We start from the raw sequence: 19,698 nt of genomic DNA on the forward strand, positions 1-19,698 counted from the left end.
ATTTAAGGAACCAGTGGCTGGAGTTAGAGGGAAAGCTGTTGTCACCGTTTCCCGGGCTACAGCATGCCTGCTGCTCAAGTATCCATGTCTGGACACCTTATTTACAAAAAGTCCCAGTGAAACTGGCAGCAGTCCTGCAGTGCTCAGCCGAAACCAGCACTGGAGAGGTCTGTGAGCAGGCCGGGGAAAAGACGGATGAATTTGGAAAGCTCCTGCCTCGTGGGAAGGTAATTAAGCAGCAAACTGATGGCTATTTAAAGCAGGCAAATGGTTGTTCTTGGTTTAAGGTCAGGGAACAGAGCTGAGTGACAGCACCTGAACTCATGCCAGAAGGGGTGTTTGGAGAGGACCCCAAGGAGGGATTATTTCTCCTGCCACTCTGCCCAAGCCCTCAGCCACCTTCGGCAACACTCCTCCTTCCCTGCAGATTGTGTTAACAGCCTGCCAGCCCGCACCCACCTGACGGCCATCAGACAGAAACAGATGAGAAACAGGCACGCTGCAGCAAGACCCTTTAACCACAGGGAGAAACTATATGTACATACATAAGACCTCCTTATGAGCTAGTCACCTTGCATGTCTCTATGCTGCAGTCTGGCCCCTGCAGGAACAAGGTGCCAGTCCCCAGGAGGGCTGCTGTGAGCTTTTATCATCTTTGTGACTCTTTAAAGCCACCCAGACAGACAGAGTCTCTCCCCTGTCTCTATGAGCAGCCGGGGCTGCTGGAATTCTGGCACTGGCCTGTACAGTAAAAGCAAAGCCATGGTTTACATCAAACACACACTCTTCTGTAATTCATGTCACTAACATAAACCAGATGCCATCTTCCTCAGCCTCTGCAGAGAACGATGGCCTGCCTTTGCGCTACATAAAACAGCAAGAAAATGAAATCTAAACCTTCAAGAAAAAGCAAAATAAATAAATCAGTAATTAGGCAAAAAACATCCAAGCCAAAAACAGCTTCCAAGTTTCCAGGAAGAATTAGGTTGTTTATGGAAGTCCTGTTTCAACTAACAGCCTGCCTGGCAGGTGGTAGGAATGTGAGTTTGTGGAGAGCAGAAACATGAAGCTGCTCTGCCTGGGGCACTGCGCTTTGCTTTGCTGTTTTCTTGTTTTAGTTAAACAAGAGGAGACATTACAAATATTCAGCAAGAGGAGGAGAAAGGGGAGCTGTGCATCACTGTGGCCTTTCCTACCTTGTATGCCATAGAGTCGATTCAGGCGTGACCGTCTGGCCTCATCAGCATATGGCACAGCTACCCAGGGCATCTCACTGAAATACTGCTTGAAGGAGTCCTCTGACCTGTGCAAGGGGAACAGGGCATAGAATCCAGAGTACAGCCCCTCTGCCTGCCACACTCTTTCTTCTTCTCATTAAAAACCTGGCCTGAAAACCCCTTTATCCCTTCTACCAAAGCCCACTGGTACGGGCTGCTGGCAGACACAACCTGGGGAGAGCCAGACCAAATTTAAAGCCCCCAGTCCCTCAAGAAGAGGTTTGTCATGCATTTTTTCCCAATAAAATATTTCAAACACTCCAGGGCACAGGAAAGTCAACTCATGGTAACAGCAGCGGCTTGAGCAGCCTTCAGATCTCAGACCCAGGAGCCGCAAAGCAAAATACAGAGCTCCTCCAGAGCAAGTGCCTACTATTGCCCCACTGCTGCCTTTGCCAGCCCCCCTTTGCACTTTGCTGCTGGGCAGAGGGCAAAGGACTTGGGTGGCCCTGCTGATACCAGAGCCAACCTGCTCCACCCCAAATCAGATTTCCTCCTCAAATCAAACCAGCAATGCTCACAGCTTCCCAGCTTGGGGGCAGCCAGCTCTGTCTGCACAGGGTGTTAGTGCCTCCTTACCTGTCTGCACTAACAAAGAGTATCTCAAACTTCTGGCCTGCCTCCTTGATTTTCCGGTAGGACTCCACCAGGACCCTTGTGAGGCTTCGGCATGGTGGGCACTGCAAAACACAACACATACATAAGGACATTGTCTCCTCCACAGGGCCAGGGCCATACCCAGCAGGTCCAGATGACCTAGTGACGATAAAGAGACGTCACCTCATTTTTGCTGGTGTGCTGAGCAGCAGCCCTGAACATGACTGGGGCTTATGGCCCATAAGTTGCCAACAAAATCTCTTCCATTTTTAAAATCTGACCACTCTTCCCCTTCTGTAAGGGCTAGTTGAGGATAACAGGCCACTGCAACGCTGTGGCTTCTTCCAGAATGACCAGAGAATCTTAACTGCTTCAACACCAACTGGCCTGTGCTCTCCCACAGAGCTCTGCAGCAAGAGCTGCAGGGGGACCCCCAGAGTACCCAAGTTCACTCCAACTACCCTGCAAAGCACCAATTACTCACCCAGTGTGCAGAGAAATAGACACCAACATGAGAACCCTCCAGGGCCTTGCTGTCTAGTGTCTGGCCATTGTTCCTTAGCAGAGGCCCAGCAACAACTTCACTGAAGGGTTTTGGCCCCCAGGGGAACTCCAGACCTGGGGAGAGGTCGGGATGGGGTTGCAAAGAAGACACAAACCAGCAACAGGCACACACAGCTTTTACAAGTTTCAAAATGTTTCACTAAAAAAACCATCCCACCTTCTGCGAAGATACAGGGGGTCCTACCTGAGGAATCCCACCGGGGTTTATCCCCACCCAAGGGGGATGCAGAGCAACTCCGCTGGCACCACCGAGCCAAGGAAGCTGAGCTCTGTTCCGCAGCCAGGGACACCTCCTTCTCACAGGTATGCTGTACCTGAGCCCGAGTTGCAGCACTTTCAGCTTGACAAAGCCTGCTCTGGTTTTGTGACTGATAAGGCATCTTTTCCTTATCAACAACATTTATTTTCACAACAGAGGGCAAGGTGGTATGTGCTCAGGAATGCAATCCGACTATTTGCCTTATACTGATACTAACCATGTATTTATAAATATATATGCACATATTTATTTATAAAATCTTATATATATAAAAAACATGGGGTTTATATGTACTTTTATATATATTTATAAAACTAAACTTACACTAACCCTCTGCACCCCAAAGCAAGCATGTGTGTGTACACACAAACATGTGTCCTGAATCATCCGCTACCAGCATCCCGAGCAATCAATTTACGTATTCAGCCAGAGAGGAGGAAACATCACAGATGGCTCAGGCCACAACGTGTACTTGCTGTACAGTTCCTGCCACCTGAATTAAAGCCTCAGTCACCACACTCAGTATCAGCTGCATGAAGAATCGACAAGCCATGCATGGACAGACTACAGCTGTTGAATGACAGGTCTGCATGGTCTACAAGTAAAGGGCACATGTTTTGCTCAATTTGGTTTTTGCAAATTGGAAGAAGATGGATTTAACATTAACCCCCAGCACAGTAAACCTCAGAAACCAAGAACGGCAGCATTCTTCTGTTGCATTTGTAAAAAATGGGGAATTCATTATCCTAACAGTGTGATGTCAGCGATAAAGTCCCACTCAGTATTTTGGAAGGATTTTACTCCCAAGGTACGGGAAGCCTGGACTCTCAGTCTGTCTGTCCATGTGGCTCCATTGGGGAAAAATCCAAACTTAGTTTTTCAGTTAGTCTAACTTTTTCCTCATTAGCACTCCAGACAAAAGTCCTGGAGGGGAAATCTTTGTTCTTTTCAACAAGCAAAACCAAAACACAAGATCTGGCAGGAATGATGCAGAAAATTTTATGCTGAAAATAATACAGTGCCTCTATTAGTTAAGTATGACAATAGTTGTTTGTTTGGGTTTTTTTCCCCCCTCCACAGCAATTCAGAATGAACTGAAATGAAAAGGCGGCTGTGTGCCCATGTCTGTATGGCACACAGGACTCCAAGTCTTACCTTCTGGGTCGTCTCGGATGACCAGGAGGCCATTCCTGCAAACCACCTTCCCGGTGGAGGCATCAATAAATATTAGGGAAGGAATGTTGGAGACTCTGTACTTGTTCCACAGCTTCAGCTATAAAAGAGATTGGGAAAGGAGAGGAGAAAGGTGAACTTCATGGTGTGAAAAGGAAGATTTTGGAGCATTAGCATCTTTCAGACCAGAAGTCAGAGCTAAGCGAAAAACAGAGCTGGGGCTTCAAGCAATGCATGTGAAGGCACATGAGAGCATCCCTTCAGAGCTTCTGGGCCAGTCTGGACCTCCAGCACCTTCACAGACCCACACCATCAACACCATCCCCTTGGTACCACAGGTGAGACCACTGTTTGTCTCACACCTGCTGCAGGCTTGCCTGTGAGTGCAGGTAAAGCTTCTCCTCCTGCTGCCTTTGCCTCTTTGCAAGTAAAATGAAGATAATATTTACCATACTTTGAGGTCTTTGTTTAGAAGACGTGGTAAGCGTAAATACTTTTAATGCCACTTCTCTGAAGCAATTTGTAATGCTTCCCTGGCTGTTTCCTCCCCTCCTTTCTCAACATTCATTAAACAAACCAGCAATCCCTGCCAAGACGCAGCCACGCTGAAAACAAGGCCAACACACAGAAACACAATTCTTCTGCAACTGGGGCTTCCCGGGTTTGTCCCCAGGAGCTGATTCACGGGTTTGACATCAGCCTGGGGGCCACACAGCCCAGCACATCTACCCTGTACTGCAATGGGCAGAAGCCATGCAAGCTGCAGTGACCACGTTTTGGATGTCCTGGTCTAGATGTTGCTGTCTGCTGGTCATTATATTTTGCAGCGAGCTCAGCTCCACACCATGCCAATGACTGAGTGCCCTGGGTGTCACATGGTCCTGGCTTGACATTTCTAAGCATATGCTTCTGGCACAGGATAATTTGGAGCTTAACCCATGTACAGAAGCTCACTGGGATGGGGAGGAATAAGACGACGACAGCTGCTGGCACGGCCCAGCCTGCAGGTGTGGGCTGGCTGTGGCTGGAGGAGCTGGTCTCCCCACCGTGCACAGAGGAGTTGCTGTGATCACCACATTTCCTTACATTTCTCCAAGCACTTCAACCTAAACAGTTCAGTGGTGAATTATCAAACTCTTACAGAAAAGCCAAACCATAGCTGAGAGCCAGAGGGGAAGGAAATGAATCACCACCTTCCCCTAACGTCAAGCTCTGCTCTGCAAAGCCCCTCAAGCTCTGCGTGTTTACAGTTCGCATGGGCTTGGAGAATAAAACCCAGCCACGGGAGAAGGGGAGGAGGGGACCCATCAAGAATCCCACCCAGCAATAGCAAGGCTTCGAGCACAAGAGCTGGAGAAAGCCTTACACAACATGATGCTGCTTCCATCAGTATCTCATGTAGAAACTGGACCTGGGTGTTTTTCCAGAGAAAGAGGCCACGCCATTCCTGACTTCCGAATAGGGGCAATCCCATTTCCTGAGATGGGAATGATCCGGGGATGAGGCAATGAGGGCAGGAATGAGATGCGATGTGCAGATCTCACCAGAGATCTAGCTGAGGGAAAGTCACATCCACATTCAGGTTTTAATGTCACTGTATTAAGTGTTTCTTCCAGCACCTTTTTATAGAAGATGTATCTGGATGAGTGACAGGAGTCAGCCTGCTTGCAAGGGGGTGTTTGCAAAATGCTCTTTGTTCTGAAGGAAAGCATCACCACTGATCTAGGAAGACTTCATTAACCTCTATCTGCCAGGACCTAGACAGAGGCAAGGTTTTGTGTCCTGCCCACCAGCCTTCAATTTCCAGTAGACTTATTTCTTGGGACAAGCCGACTTACTCACATCATTCACAATGCCGATTCACAAACCAAATGGCCTTGGGCGTGAAAAATAAAAAGGAATCATACTAAATGCAAACCAGCCCCCTCACAACAAGTACGATCAAACCACAGAAGGTAAAATATATTTCTGTGAAGTTTAAAGGGTGCGGAAAAGCTCTTTGTAAGGATCACAGGCATTTAAGAGAGTGTTGCAAACAATGAGGAAATTACAACTATCAATTGGATCGTTCTATTTAAATAGTTGCTTATATTACACTTCATTTTGCCAAGTCCTTTGTATAAGGGCAGCAGCTCCCCTGGGGCACTACGGCAGGTCATGGCAGTTTTGCTTGGCTGGGGAAGCAGCAGGGTCTGCGCTTCAGAGCCAAGAGGCTGCATCGACTCGCTGTGCTCAGAGGGACGGCGCTGGGACATCCCAGGTAAGGAGGTAAGACCAAACCCAACTCACTCACTGGAAGCACTGGAGCAGCACATGGCTGGCTCCAGGCAGTCTGTGAGGTCCAGCAGGCAAAGCAGCTCTTGCCAACATCTGCCCCTGGTTCTTCTCGGGATATGTAAGCCATCCAAACTGCAGGGAGTGCTCTTGGCTGGTAACCTACAATGCAGACACTCTGTCCCCATGAAATGGAGGGTTGCCACTTCTAACTCATCATTGAGGGTCCACAGGAGAAAGCCTCAAACAAGCAGGAAGCTACGTGTGTCTTGAAAGGGTCAAAAAACATCAAAAAAGGTCAATGTGACATCTGCTGCTGCTGGGGGCACGCATCCATCACTGGGCTCCAAGACTTGAACCCAATGAGTGTCATGTCATGCTCAGTCACACCTTGGGTGAATGAGAACAAGCAACCAAAATTGCAAGGTTTTACCTTACATCTGTGCAAAAGCTGCAGCTCCCAGACACCACAACTCACCATCTCAGGTCACAGCAAAACTGTCAGAGCTTCATACACACTGAGCAGCACTTACTATTTGCAGTGTTTCCTGCCTGGGTTATCACTGAAACCCATCATACAACACCAACGAAGTAACATGACCACTGCACGTAAGACAACTGGAACTGGGTTGCCATTTTAAGGCCGGTTATAAAAGGCTTGAATTGGATTGAATTAGTGGTCTTGATGCGCTAACCATACCAATTTTGCTGTCTGCGTCAAAAAGTACATGAATGTGCTGTTTCAAGTGGGAGCACTTTGGTCTGATGATTCTGCTGTGCGCTAGGAAAGCTGATGGGGAACAAGAAACGCATGCGCTGCAGGCTGAGTGCCAGGATCCACCACCATTCCCACCGCTCTGGCTCTCTTCAGCCAGACTCAGCTGTCCAAAGCCTGTCAGACAGTTCTGAAGGAAGCCTGATGGTTCCCTTTACTGCAGGTCTGACCTGAAAGAGCAGAACCTAGCTAGGAAATGGGCTGGTTCATTTTAGCTGGGCTTTTTGGGTAAAATAGCTCACCATGGGATTCCCACAACACACCATGATTTCACAGCTGAACTGCAACTTCCAGCAAAGACATCTGATCTCCACCTACAGCCTCCGGACACCAGGATGACCTAACCCGTCTTGTGGCAAACTGTTGCACCAGTTAAGTCTTTCTTGGGGTAAAATGCTGAAGATTTGCACATGCACAGGTTCTGGAAAGGAGATGAGTTCCTCCTTGGTCCCACTCAGCATATGGTTGTGGTCCACACAGGAAGGGGAGCCCAGGAGAAAAAAGGCATCCTGTGTACAAGTACCAGCACAGCTGCACACCTTGCAAAGGAGTCCGTGGTGGGCAGGGTGTGGGATGTGCAAAACAAATCATAACTTGCTCTGAAACCACAGGATGATGGGATGATAGTTCAGGCAGCAGGGCAGAGTGCTGCCTCAGCAACTTTTAAAAGCTGTTTTTCCTGCCCTGAAGAGGATGACATAGAAATAACATACTCCACGCTCTGAGGATTTGATCATCCATTTAAAGAGGGGATCTCTGCTCCACTTCCCAACAGCTGTTGCAAATCTGTGGGATCAAGCCAAAGCTAACACAGATGTGGAAATAATCTACAGGCTATTCAGCCAAAAAGCAGCTGATCCTCTCTGAGTGCCCTTCACTCCTGGTTCAGGCCGCATGCCTGCTAAATTCAATACTCACCCCAGGACGCCCACTGGAGAAGGAGCAAGAAAATACAGCCCCCGCAAGACGCTGTACAGGCTGATCAGCTTTACAGAAACGTCTCTGGCTCCTGTGCAGGTGGTTAAGTACAGCAGTCCAGTGGAAAAACCAGAGTCACCAGATTCCTCTGGTAACCTTATCCCTATACAAAGCATCACCACACTGTCCTGGAGGACCTGGAAACCGCAGGGCTGGGCTCCCTCTGCAAGTCCATCCACAACCCGCCACGAGAGGCTTTAAAATGATCACTTATTAATTGAGGTCTGAGGCAATCCCAAGACGTCACGCCATGCAGCAGCACTCAGCAGCAGTCATAAAGCTGCTCTCCACACTGGCAGCTGGCTCTGTTACTTCCCCCACCCTGGTGACTGGGAAATGCCTGGCTGAGATGCATGTTGGAGAGAAGTTTGCAGACAGCCACAGTAATTTTTCCAGATAAAGGTGTCAGACGAGAGGTCTCCCCAGCAGCCCACGGCTGTTTCTGCGCAGGGCTGCCACCCAGCCAGGGTAGATTAAATCCCCTCCTGCTCTGCGCGTACTGGTGGGGAAGGGATCCCCTACTTCCAACAGCTGCCAGGCGCTATTTTTGGTTGTGCTGACTGATTTATCAGCCCTGGTCGCATTCACTTACTAACATAAATCCTGAGCTGCATACAGCAGTTAATGCTGGCAAAGATAAAGCATAACTACTTGCAGTGAAATGAGCCCCGGCCAGTGGGAAAGCGGTCCTCCCGTCCTCGTCAGGGGCTGCGTTTCTCTGCTGTTGTGTGAACTTAAGCTGTAAACGCTCTCACACCTCCATCTTTCACAGGACACGGAGATGCCTCTGCCCAGGAGAAACAGGTTTCAGAGGCACCTGCCCATACCAGTAGCAGGGCAGACACTGCCTTTGTTGCTCTTGCAGCCCACACTTCTACCCTGACCAGCAACAGCCACGGCTGGTTTAGAAACTCTAAGGTAGATCCCTCAACAATAATGAACATGTTCCTAATGTGGATGGCTGCTGCTTTCCACTAATGAAATGCAAGGCCATTTTTCTTCTAAAAAATCCACCCTTGATGGCAACACCCCCAGGGTCTGGGCAATTTCTCTGGCGAGGTGTTGGTTAGACCCCACTTTTCCAACAGCCCCACGAATGCCCATGCAAGAGCACTGCGGGGCTTCCATTACAGACATAAGCTTACCTCTTGCCAGCGTCTCCTTCGAGAGCCATAGGCTGAAACATGAAGTCTGAGGAACACAAAGCAGCACCCAAGTGGAAAAGCGCCCTTGGGCCAGAGCTGTGAGGACTGGCAGAGCCCATTGCCCAGCCATGCCTCCAGCTCTGCCGCACGGAGCGGCTCTGGGCTGGCGAGACAGCCACGGCCATCGCCACCGCTCTGCTCCCACAGTCTGGCACTGCAGGGGACCTCTCTGTCCTCGCCTGCTCGCAATGTTAAACTGCGGCTTTTACATCGTGCCTTAAAGGGTTTACAAGCACCAGGGGCCACCCAGGCTCTTCAGACAACAGGCATGGGGCTGCAGAACAACAAGCTGCTCCCTCGCCCCGTCGATTTAAATCCAGTTCACGCCTGTCCCTTTGATTCAATCTCAGCTTGGGCAAAAGCTCCTCTCCCAACCCTCTCTCACTGCTCCTTTCCTTTTGTGCAGAAGGGAACCCCCTCAGCAGAAGGGGACAGGGTGCAGGAACAACATGGAGCCAAGCAGAGGGGGGAAGCACCAAGGGCAGATGCTGCACGCCAAGGTCTGACCTTGTGACACAGAGGAGACCGAGAGAGGCTTGGGATAAATTAATGTCTGTTGTGCTGCTGTTTCTCTCTGAAAGCAAATCAAAATCTAATTACAAAATACAATGGTGAGAGAGATGTCTGCTCTGAGAACGTTAATGAGCTGAGGAGGGAGGATTTGGAATTGCAATAAAGAAGATTGATGTGAACGGCTGAGACCGACAGTGCAGGGCATGAGGGCTGCTGGTGCATACAGACCAGTGGGCAGCTGGGGCCACTGCGTTATTGTTCCACTCTGTCCTCACATTGTCCACGACGGAAAAAAGCCCAGTTTTAACTAAGGATTTTAGAAGTTTTAAAAGGACCGGTTTCCCCCAGCAGTCAGCCTGGAAGCACCTGCTGTGGATGTTCCCCCCACCAGTCACCAGCCATATGACTCAGTGCGAGCAAAAAAGAAAAAAAGCAAAGCAAAAGTCCGGCTTCTCACCTCCATCTTCTCGCTGTGGCTCCATGGTGGGAGACTGGCACAGCATGGTCCAGCGTGGCCGCCTGCATTGCCCCGCAGCCGGCGGGGGGGCAGGGGAGACCCTGGCAGGAGCTAGCTTGCAACCCAGGGCTTTTGTTCTTCCAACCACGAAACACAACGGCAAAAGCTTTGGAGCTGAAGCGGAAGGAAATCCTCTCCGCAGGGTTTTCTGGCAAGGCAGCTGCCAGCGGAGGGCTACCCTTTGTTCCCCCGAGGAGCTCCATAGCCAAAGCCCTGGGGTGAGGGACCCGGGCCAGCCCAACCTCACGTCCTGGCTCTCTCACTTGCTCCCATATTCTTGCTCTTACTGCCCTCATCGCTCAGCACTGGCACCATTGCTCTTTGCAATTTCCCAGGCTAAGTCATCCAACGGACTGCGAGCTGAGCATTTTATTTGAGGGCAAAGCAGCATATGGCTGGCACATGCGCCCGGCTCGCAGCACAAGCTGCCTCCTCTCCTTCTGACGCACACACAGGCTGACAGGCTGGATACTCCACAGCCCACATCTGATAGGAAAACATTTAATTTGAGTAGAACTGAAGAGCGGTTAACATGATCTATGGAGAGGAAAGCCCCAGGGCCTAGAGCAAACATGAGAGGTGGCCTAGCTGTTTTACACGTACAAGTTTCAAAGAGACACTGGGATGGGGGCTCGATTTGATCCCAGGACTAGGGCAAAGTAGCATTTGTCTAAACATACAGGTAACACCACAGGCAGCAAATCATGCAGGGAGGATGCTATAAGACAGGCTGGTCTATCAACATTACAAGAACGTCTTTTATAAACATCTTTTTTTCCAGATGTTCTTCAAATTGCATTCAACAGCTCAACGACAACGCAGAATTTAAGGATACAGCATCATACCCAGCACTAGGAAATACACCTCCATGTGTTTCTAAGAAATGCTTTTTTTCCTCTACACATATGCCTTGCTTTAAAACGAAGATTGTATGTGAGCATCTCAAGATATTTCATAAACCATTTTTCTCCCTGAATTTCTTCTTTGAGCCAAGCACTCTCTCTTTACCCCCAGAAGAATGGGAGCACAGTGTTACCACAAAAATGAGTAGAGAACCCAGAGGGCCTGCCACCACTTTGAACCCACCTTCTGTTACCTGTTTTCACAGGCATTTTTTCATGCCTTCCTGGTAGGTAAGACAGCAAGACAAATGCATAAAAAGCAGTGAGGACGGAGGGAGTTAAAGTGTTTGTGGGAAAAATTTAAGACACATGTAGAAGTGTATCATATATGGCCCCTATAAATTATACCCCCAAATGACTAGCACTGAGTAAGAAATAGCTATGTAAACACAAAGGTAATAAGTAAAAATAATAATCTCTCTCCTTCTATGGGGAAGGGATATTTTTCCATCTGTTTATAGGAAAGGCGAGGGGTGGGGTGGCAGTCTGGGACGCTGAATTGAAGTTCAGGGTCTCTCCTGGTCCCAAGTCTCATCTGTCATTGGCAGCAGGACGGCTGCCAGAACCGCCGCACATTACAGCCTGGGTTTCCCGCCCGCTGCCTTTGCTTTTGCTGCTACTGTTCACTCAAAGGGAGCTGGCATCGAGCGCTGGTAGTAATCTCGAGGTCAAACGCCTTGCAAGCCCAGGTCATTAAGAAAAAAACACTTCGGAAAAGCTCCGAGTTTAGACAGAGTTCCCACCAAACACAAAAGCCTTTTAAATCTGTAGGGAAATTGGGATTTTTTGTTTGTTTAATCCATACAATGAGGTATTAGTGTGGTTTCTGTTTTGTTTTCAGCATTTAATCCGAGAGGGAACCTTACACAATCAAACCAACAAAATACTGGAAAACAATAGAGTATTTGTTAGCACTGTAATTCACTCAGGGGAGTGAGGGCTTCAGGATGCCATGGCACCAAGAGCCTTGTGAACAGTGACCTCCCCAGGACATCCCCCAGACCAGCAAAATGGGAGACCTTTGCAAAACGACCGAGACATCTGCAGATACCCTCTTGTGCCCACTGCTGCTGATGCACCCACTGAAGGGAAACCTGCTCTGGTTATACAGCATCTTTTGAAATGCAATAGCTCATCCAGAGCATCACTGCTGACACTTCGTTACAAAAACCTCCTCTCAACACAGCACTTGCATCGCTGCAAACACTCAAACTACTTAAAAGCAACTGCTTTCCTCCAGTTGTTCCAGTTGATCTCAGGAGAGGGTGCACTGGTTGGTGTGGCCCTCCCTGTAGCTGCATCCACCTCAGTGTCTCAGAGCCGACGGTGTCGAATCTCAGTCTGGCAAGCACTACAGATTTGCAGCCCAAGAAGGATTTTCACGCAAAGGTTACACAGCTGCAGAGCTAGAAAGGTCGTAACCACAGCCCCGATGTCTGCTAGCAGCCCACGCTGCCGGGGCAGCTCTGAGCTTTGCAGACAAGGCAGGCAATGGGCTCTGCTCACAGCTTGGAAGGGCAGCGCAGCTCGAGATTCACTCCATAACCACACTGAGGTCAAAATACACTGGGAGCCAACCAGACCCCAATGCTCTCGCTCCAGCTGCAAAGAGCAATCCCCACCAGTGACAGCTTGGAGTTATCCCACTCCTCCCTGGCTCCCGGGGTGGAAGGGGGTCCCATAGCTTGTGCTGTCCCAGTGCAGCCACAGCGCTTGACTTCTCCTCTGGAGCCATAACGTCTATCCTGTGCAAACATCCCACCGCCAAAACCGCTCTGGGCTAAACCACCGATGATAACATGCTTTCGATGATAACATGCTTTCAGAGCCTCCGTGTCCTCTTAACACACTTCACAAGCACAGCTGAGCTCCAGAGCTCAGTGCCCTGTGGGGAAGACCATCAGACTGACTCGTGGCACAGGCAGGATGGATGTAACGGGTCAGGCTGCCTGGAAAATGCCCTCCTGCTGAGCACCTCTCCTCCTCCTCCTGCTCCCCAAACTGACACTCAGCCCCTCAGCAGAAAGGCTGCAAGGGCTGGCAACATAAACCTGCCCAACACTGAGCCACTGTGGATCGCACGTTCGTAATTAATCACCTGCACACATTAAAAACCAGAGCAGAATAAAGCTGCCCACAGCTCAGATGTTCTAATAGCTCAATGGCAGCACAAGCCAGCAGACGGGAAGCTGGAGAAGCCATTTCCCCACCCAACTGCTCCTTCGCAGAGGGGCTGTCCCATTGCGCTGTGCTCCAGCAAAGCTGGTGGCATTAGCTGCGAGGAGAAGGCAGAGGGACAGGGAAATCAGGAGGGCCACGGGCAGGAGCAGAGACGTGGTATGGGCTGGGCACACAGGCAGAGGAGGGATAATCAGTGCCGGGTGAGCGTGGAGGGGGCCAGGGAGACAGAGCTGAGGGGTTTACAACATGCACACATGGTGGGCCAGGTGCAGGACAAGCGAGGGAACCTGATCTGGCCCACAAAACCAAGACACAAGAGGCCCCAGCTCAGAGCCACTGACCGGGGAGGAACGAGACAGCAGGCTGGGGCTCCCTCTTCTTATTTTAGGGTTTGAGCAGCGTGTCTTGCAACTGCTGAACCAATTAAAAAGATGAACAGGGATGGTGATAAATCAGTAGCAAGGTCAAAAGCTCCAGCTACCTCCTGATTTGACTGATGGAAGTCCCAAAATACATAGTTTCTCAAAGGGACAAGTGTCCATGAGTCAGCACATGGATGAAATACAGCACCGGGAAGGCAGGACCGACCCCTGGTGCGAGCAAGCCTTGAGCACGGCACGAAGGCAGCCACAGCCAAACAAGAGGCTGCTGCCAGGAACTGATGACAACGCAAATCCCACAGGGGCATTCAGAATGTCAGATAAGATGAGGCGTATTAATTCCCTCCACTGACAGCCAGCCCCAGCTGGAGGGGGAGGCTTGGAGACTGCAGCCTTCAGCGAGCCGAGGGTGCCTGGTGCCTGCTCTGCCACCGAGGCTTCAAGCGGATGGTGAACCAGGAGGTGACGCGGAGGGCTGGGTGGCGGGAGCACTACCTTGTCTTTTTGATGAGAATAGGGGAGATTCTGTGCAAAAGGAAGAGCCAATCATTTGTTCTTTTATAAAATGCTGAAGACTGCTGTGCATTGGCAGCGACCTTCCTCAGATGTGACTGTTACTATATTCAGGGTTTCTGAAATGCTCTGGGATGATAAAAACCACTCCAGAAACAGTTATTAAAACTGTTTCCAGGAAATCGATCCATGGAGATGGATAAAGTCTAGTGCTTTTACAAGCGCTTCAACTAGAGAAAGCCCAAAGATAAGAAGGAAGCCTTGCTTCCTTGTCTTTTCAGCAATAAAAAGGAGCTGCATCAGGGGTTTATTTGACTCTGCAACATAGGAAACAACCATTAGTTGTTTCCTCAGAGCGGAGCTTGACCTGAGATGGGCAGAAAAATACCCTGCAAGTCATCTGGAGTTGAAGGCTTTCTGCCTTAATCAAGATCTGGATTTGTTTGTTTGTGTTCTTTTTTCATCCCATTGTTTTCTGTGATAACTGACCATTCAGGAGAAGAGCCCAGGCTAACAAAATCTACACTGCAGGAACAGAAATTTTACCCAGGAAGAGAGCCCAAAGCACTGTGGAAGCACGGTCTGCCTTCTCATCCCCACTCCAGCCTCAACACTAGGAAGCAACATGTTTGGAGTTGGATGAGCCACACAAAACGCAAGCAAATCATCCACTTGCATCCAAGTGGCTTTTTCCAAGGTTCTGCCACGAAGTTTCAGGCTTGGTCACCCCTTCCCCACCCCTGGGTCAGAACTGATTAAATGCAGCCACCGAGTCAAACTCCAACATACTCATCTTGTTTGGCAGCCCTGCGGTTCGGCTGTGAGCTCCAAGCTTTCCCCCCACCCCCCTCCTTCTTGTTCAATTATCTTGCTTCATCTTTATTCTGTTTCCAGGAACACTTAGCAACAGGCTCTTGCAATCAGCCACCAGCAGGCGAGGATCTGAGGAGACTCTGCAGTTAGGATGACCTTTTACTACACTCATGCAAATTTTAAAGAAAGTATGTGAACAATTTGCCTTTTAAGTATCCTCCAGTTACATTCTCCAGGAGTTAATACTCCTTCTCTCCTTAGAGACATCAGAAACACCAGATTTTATTTTACACTAATGAGAACAAATTCTGCAGCTTAATCCCAGTTTGCTTTGTGGAAATTTTTTCCGTATCTCATGCAGCATGCAGACCCCAAACAGGCAAAAATTAACCTGCGACATCTACCCCGGCCAAGACCCACAGATCTGCTCAGATGCCACATGCTCACACAGTTGAAAGCCCAGCATGGGCTTCGGGGTGCATCCCAGCAGCCAGCCAAACGCTTCCTGAGATGGACAAGATGCTGCTACTTCTCTTGGCGAGCAGCTTCTACAGATCACCATCAGCAACTCTCACTCCAGGGCAGCTGAAGAGTATGCCAGGAGTCAAATGGAGCCATAGCATCCCAAGGAAAACACAGCAGTTGTGATCTCAGTAATTAAAGCTCATCAGCCAAGGCAGAGGAGAGAGCTGGTGCAGTGCTCAAGGACTCTATATTCCCACGGGACTCACTGTGGTGACACAGACAAAGCTCCTGCCAAATCCAGGGACTTTGGCAAGCAACACTGGTCTCTCCCAGGCCCTCTCCAACTCCAAAACACCACAGCAGCCACCACTAGGCTCCCTGCAGCACGCAGCATTGACACCTCTATAGCTGGAAACGGGTAAACAAGCCTGCTTTTGGCAAACCACAGCGGCAAACTCACAGCAGCCATTTTTGCAGCCACCTCAAACTCAAAAGGGTGCCAGCAGCTGACAAACCGACCAGGCAGTGGCCCTGCATTTCATCAAGATTTAAACCAAATCCCCAAAGCTTTCCAGCACTTTCCCTGTCGCTCAGTAATTTTCACACACACACAAGTTTGGAGATGCCCAGAAAGCGTGCACCAGGACAGCTTGCAGGCAGTGGGGCATCACTGCATTTAAGTCCTTTCCCCTTGAAATGAATGTTTTGAGGTTAGAATAAAAAAATCCTGTATTTCTTACAATGACTAGAAGCTGGAAGGAGGGAATGGAGAATAACCAAGGTACCAAGGCAGGCAGCTCACTTCCTTCTGCTTTCTGAGTGGTTTTCATAAATACGGAAATAATTTGCAGTGCCCTACTCTGGGATTAAAAAAAAAAAAAAAAAAAAAAAAAAGAAAGGCTCACAGATCCTTGATACTTCAGATGATCTTAAAAAGTATAATCTACTTTTTTTTTCTTTACAAAATGAAAAGTCTGAATAAGCATGTCATTGATCCAATTGCTGGGAACAGCATCTGGAACATCAATCTCTGCCTGAGACTGCAGAAGCTGCAGGAGAGCTCAAAGCAGCCAAGGCTGCCCTTGAACCAGATGCCGCTCGCTCTTACAGAAATGCCTGTGGATCTGTGTGAAAATGATTAAGCAAAATTGCTCCCTCTTTTTTGAACTTTGTAACTCTAAATCTGTTTTCTCTTAGAGGGCAGATGCTCATTGCATACCCTGCAGCACATCAAAGAGCAGGAAAGGCAGGAAGGCAGCCACCCCACCACACACCGGAGGGCCAGTGCCCAGCGTCCTGCCCGACCTGCCTGCACCCACCACCTCCTCCCCACCCTGAAGCTTTTAGCTCAGGGTAAAGAGCCAAGAGAGCTAAAAAAGCATCTTCAACCTTTGGTCTCCTCTTAGTGACTCTATGCAGGATGCCAACCAGGGGCTATTCCAGCAGCAAGAGCAGCAAGAGTGATGTGTTTCTGTAGGGAATTCTCTTGGTGCTTCAGAACTCAACTCCAGCTATTGCAGCACTCCAGGGAGACCCTGTCGGGTGCAAATTCTCTGACATTCCTTCCCTGTCAGTGCCTGAGTGTTCAAAGCAGAACACAAGGGATCAGCAGTCCCCGCCTGCACCCAGATCCAGCCAGCATCTTCTTCAGACGCTCATTAACAAAATGACAACATTAAGACAGCACTGCACAAGGTGCCAGGAGCCTCTCAATCGTCCATGAGAGGTTCACAGGAGAGACAGGAGAAGGAGGACTTGCCAAGGCAGGACTGCTTCGGGGCAGGGACAGGAGCTGCTCCAGGGTACAGCAGAGCCAGCCCTGCTCCTGCTCTGTCCCAGCACAGGAGCTCCACATCTGCCATGTAAAGTCAGTTCTAATTGCACCGTGCATGGGTGCCAAACAGCAACACCTCCCACCCTACCTCAAACAGGCTTTTTCTCTCATGAAGAGGGCAAAATATTGGGGTTCCAACAAAACTATTTCCCCTATCCAAGGGTCTCACATTTTCAACCCCACAGGCAGTTTATGTGATGAAGTGACTCCACTTTTACAAACAGAATTCACTAAACACCTAAAGTGCAATGATGCTGCAGTACACGCCCCACAACGAGCACAGTGCCTTTGCTCTCACAGCCTAAAAATCCCACTTCCCAGGACACCCCTCCTGTGCCCTCCCAAAACAGGATGAATATTGTCTGAAGTTTCCTAGAAACTTCTCCCTGCAGATTTGAATCTCAGATGCAGATGAAAATGTGCACAAAGAATGGCAAATGAAGACCATGAAATCCCAGAGGCTGAACCCAAACACCACGCTGCCTCTTACCCAAAGCCTCCTTCATCCTTTCTTTACTCTTAAACTCTATGGGATGATGTTTGGATCTAAAACTCCCAGTTTTTTGGATCTGCACCAGCTATGGCAAACACCCAGTGGCTCAGGCAGGCTTAGCAGGATGTGACCTAAGGGCCACCAAACCCCGTGCATTAAATGCCACACCCGATGCAAACTCCTGTCCTCAGAGGTAAAAGGCAAGTAACTGATGAGAGACCTCATTTCCAGACCCTTTCTCATTTACTCTAGTTCAAAGAGCTCAGAAAACTCAGGGCAATCACTCACCAGCTCAGATATTTAAGGAGGACTATGGGGAAGGGCACCTGGGAAGCGGGAAGCATAAAGCCAACTTCATCCAAGATGCAAGAGAGGGGGGATACAACTGGGCTCTTAAACAGTTTCTTTCAGGCACTGCCTCATCCATCTTAATCTTTGACTACCAAGAGATGAAAACAATTTATCCTCATTCCCTGCTCTTACTGAGAGGTTACAAGAAATAAAAGTAAAACTAAAACAAAGATCAATGTTACACCCCTTCTCAGACAATTTCCACCTGACCTGGACTTTCTCAGCATCCCTTTTATCTAGTGGAGTGTTTTGGCTAAAGCTATGCAGAGGAAAGCCATGTGAGCAAGCTAGTTTAAAACCTGATACTTTCATGTTTATACAGCCAGCTAAGCAGCACACTACAAAGCCTTTTATTCCAAGTCTCTGCTGACAAGCTAGCACTGATAAATTACAGAAATCACCCAGGAATTAGGATGCACAGGGGGAGAAAAAAAACCCAAACATGCAACAGCTCCATAGGTAGGAAACAAGGGCTCAGAAACGCAGGACTGGAGGAAAAGTCCATACAAAAATCATCCTGAGATTAGAGGGCAATTTGTTTGCACTAAAAGGGGAGAGCAAAAACAGCTCAAGATGCAAACTCCCTCCCCATGGTTTCCAAAAATTCACCAGTTCCAGAGGTGAAGGTAGAGATCTCTTCTCCCAAATTCCCAAATTTACAGAAAAAAACAAGCTGAAACAAGCCCCTGTGTGTTGGTGAGCAGCACAAGCAGCTACAAGCATGAAAAGATGCATGCTTCCCGGTCACAGAGATGCAACGCAGGCACCAAGCAACGAGTTGATGTCAACAGGATGCACTGAAGAACAGCCGGAGTTTCCAAGTTGCAGCAAACTTCCCGCATGGACCATGTACTGCGTCATGTTGGTTTACATACTGTGCAAGCAAGAGCCAGGAAAAATCCATCTTGTCATAACAAACCCTAAGGTAAACAAAAAGGCAAGGCCACGCATATTATCCAATTAAACAGGCATGTAAAGGAGAAAGCAAGCACTGGCCATCCATTCGCTCCCGATTTTTGCTGTTTCTCAGCAAGCACATACAAAAATGCACTGCTTTAAGCCCTGCATGAAGGTGATGCGGGAAGCAGAGTGTGCTCACCGCCACCCACCCACCTCTCAAGACCAACCTGCTGCTCTTGAATAAAAAGCAAAGGAGTTTTGTACGAGAAACCAGCATTTCACAGTCTTTACATTGCTCTCCCCCACCACGGAGCAGGCAAGGAGCATGCCTTGGCCTCCATGCAGACACATGCCTCTGGGGCTGCTTGGGGCTGAGTAGCTGGAACAAACACCCAAACCCAGGAAATTCCCAAGCTCAGAGAAACCAAACTGGAGCCAGGTGGTTTGTAAAGGTGCACCCCTACACAAAACCTGTGCTTCTCTTCAATTCATTAAGTTCTTGGTGTTTGCTCTGCATGCTATGAACTACATGCGGGGTTTTGCAAGGTGGTAGGGCAAACAAAGGGGAGTCTGAGGGTCCAGGTGCCCAGTCCTCGGTGGTACTGCTTGCCAGGATGCAGCTGAGGGACGAGGTCCACCTGCACAGACCCTTCTACAGTGCTCCAATATAGAGCAGCCTAAAACTTAAACACAGCTGAACTGGGTCATCTGTATCTTCTCCAGGAGCACTGAGG

General features: G+C 49.2%; 1 protein-coding gene across 2 annotated transcripts in view; it reads right to left on the reverse strand.

Moving 5' to 3' along the window:
* Positions 1-19,698, reverse strand: part of NXN (nucleoredoxin) — a 54,022-nt gene that overhangs the window by 12,128 nt on the left and 22,196 nt on the right. Inside the window, exons 1-5 of one of the 2 annotated variants that reach the window (XM_037372246.1) lie at positions 10,073-10,214; positions 3,853-3,970; positions 2,359-2,492; positions 1,857-1,957; positions 1,197-1,303 (exon numbers count right to left, since the gene is read on the reverse strand). In XM_037372246.1, the coding sequence (XP_037228143.1) occupies positions 1,197-1,303; positions 1,857-1,957; positions 2,359-2,492; positions 3,853-3,970; positions 10,073-10,078 (466 nt within the window). In that variant the 5' untranslated portion in view covers positions 10,079-10,214. Of the gene's footprint in view, positions 1-1,196; positions 1,304-1,856; positions 1,958-2,358; positions 2,493-3,852; positions 3,971-10,072; positions 10,215-19,698 lie in introns of those variants that run through there. The other variant, XM_037372245.1, reaches the window with a different exon arrangement.

The sequence above is a fragment of the Falco rusticolus genome, chromosome 1 (genome assembly GCF_015220075.1).
Source record: "Falco rusticolus isolate bFalRus1 chromosome 1, bFalRus1.pri, whole genome shotgun sequence".
Lineage (NCBI taxonomy): Eukaryota > Metazoa > Chordata > Aves > Falconiformes > Falconidae > Falco > Falco rusticolus.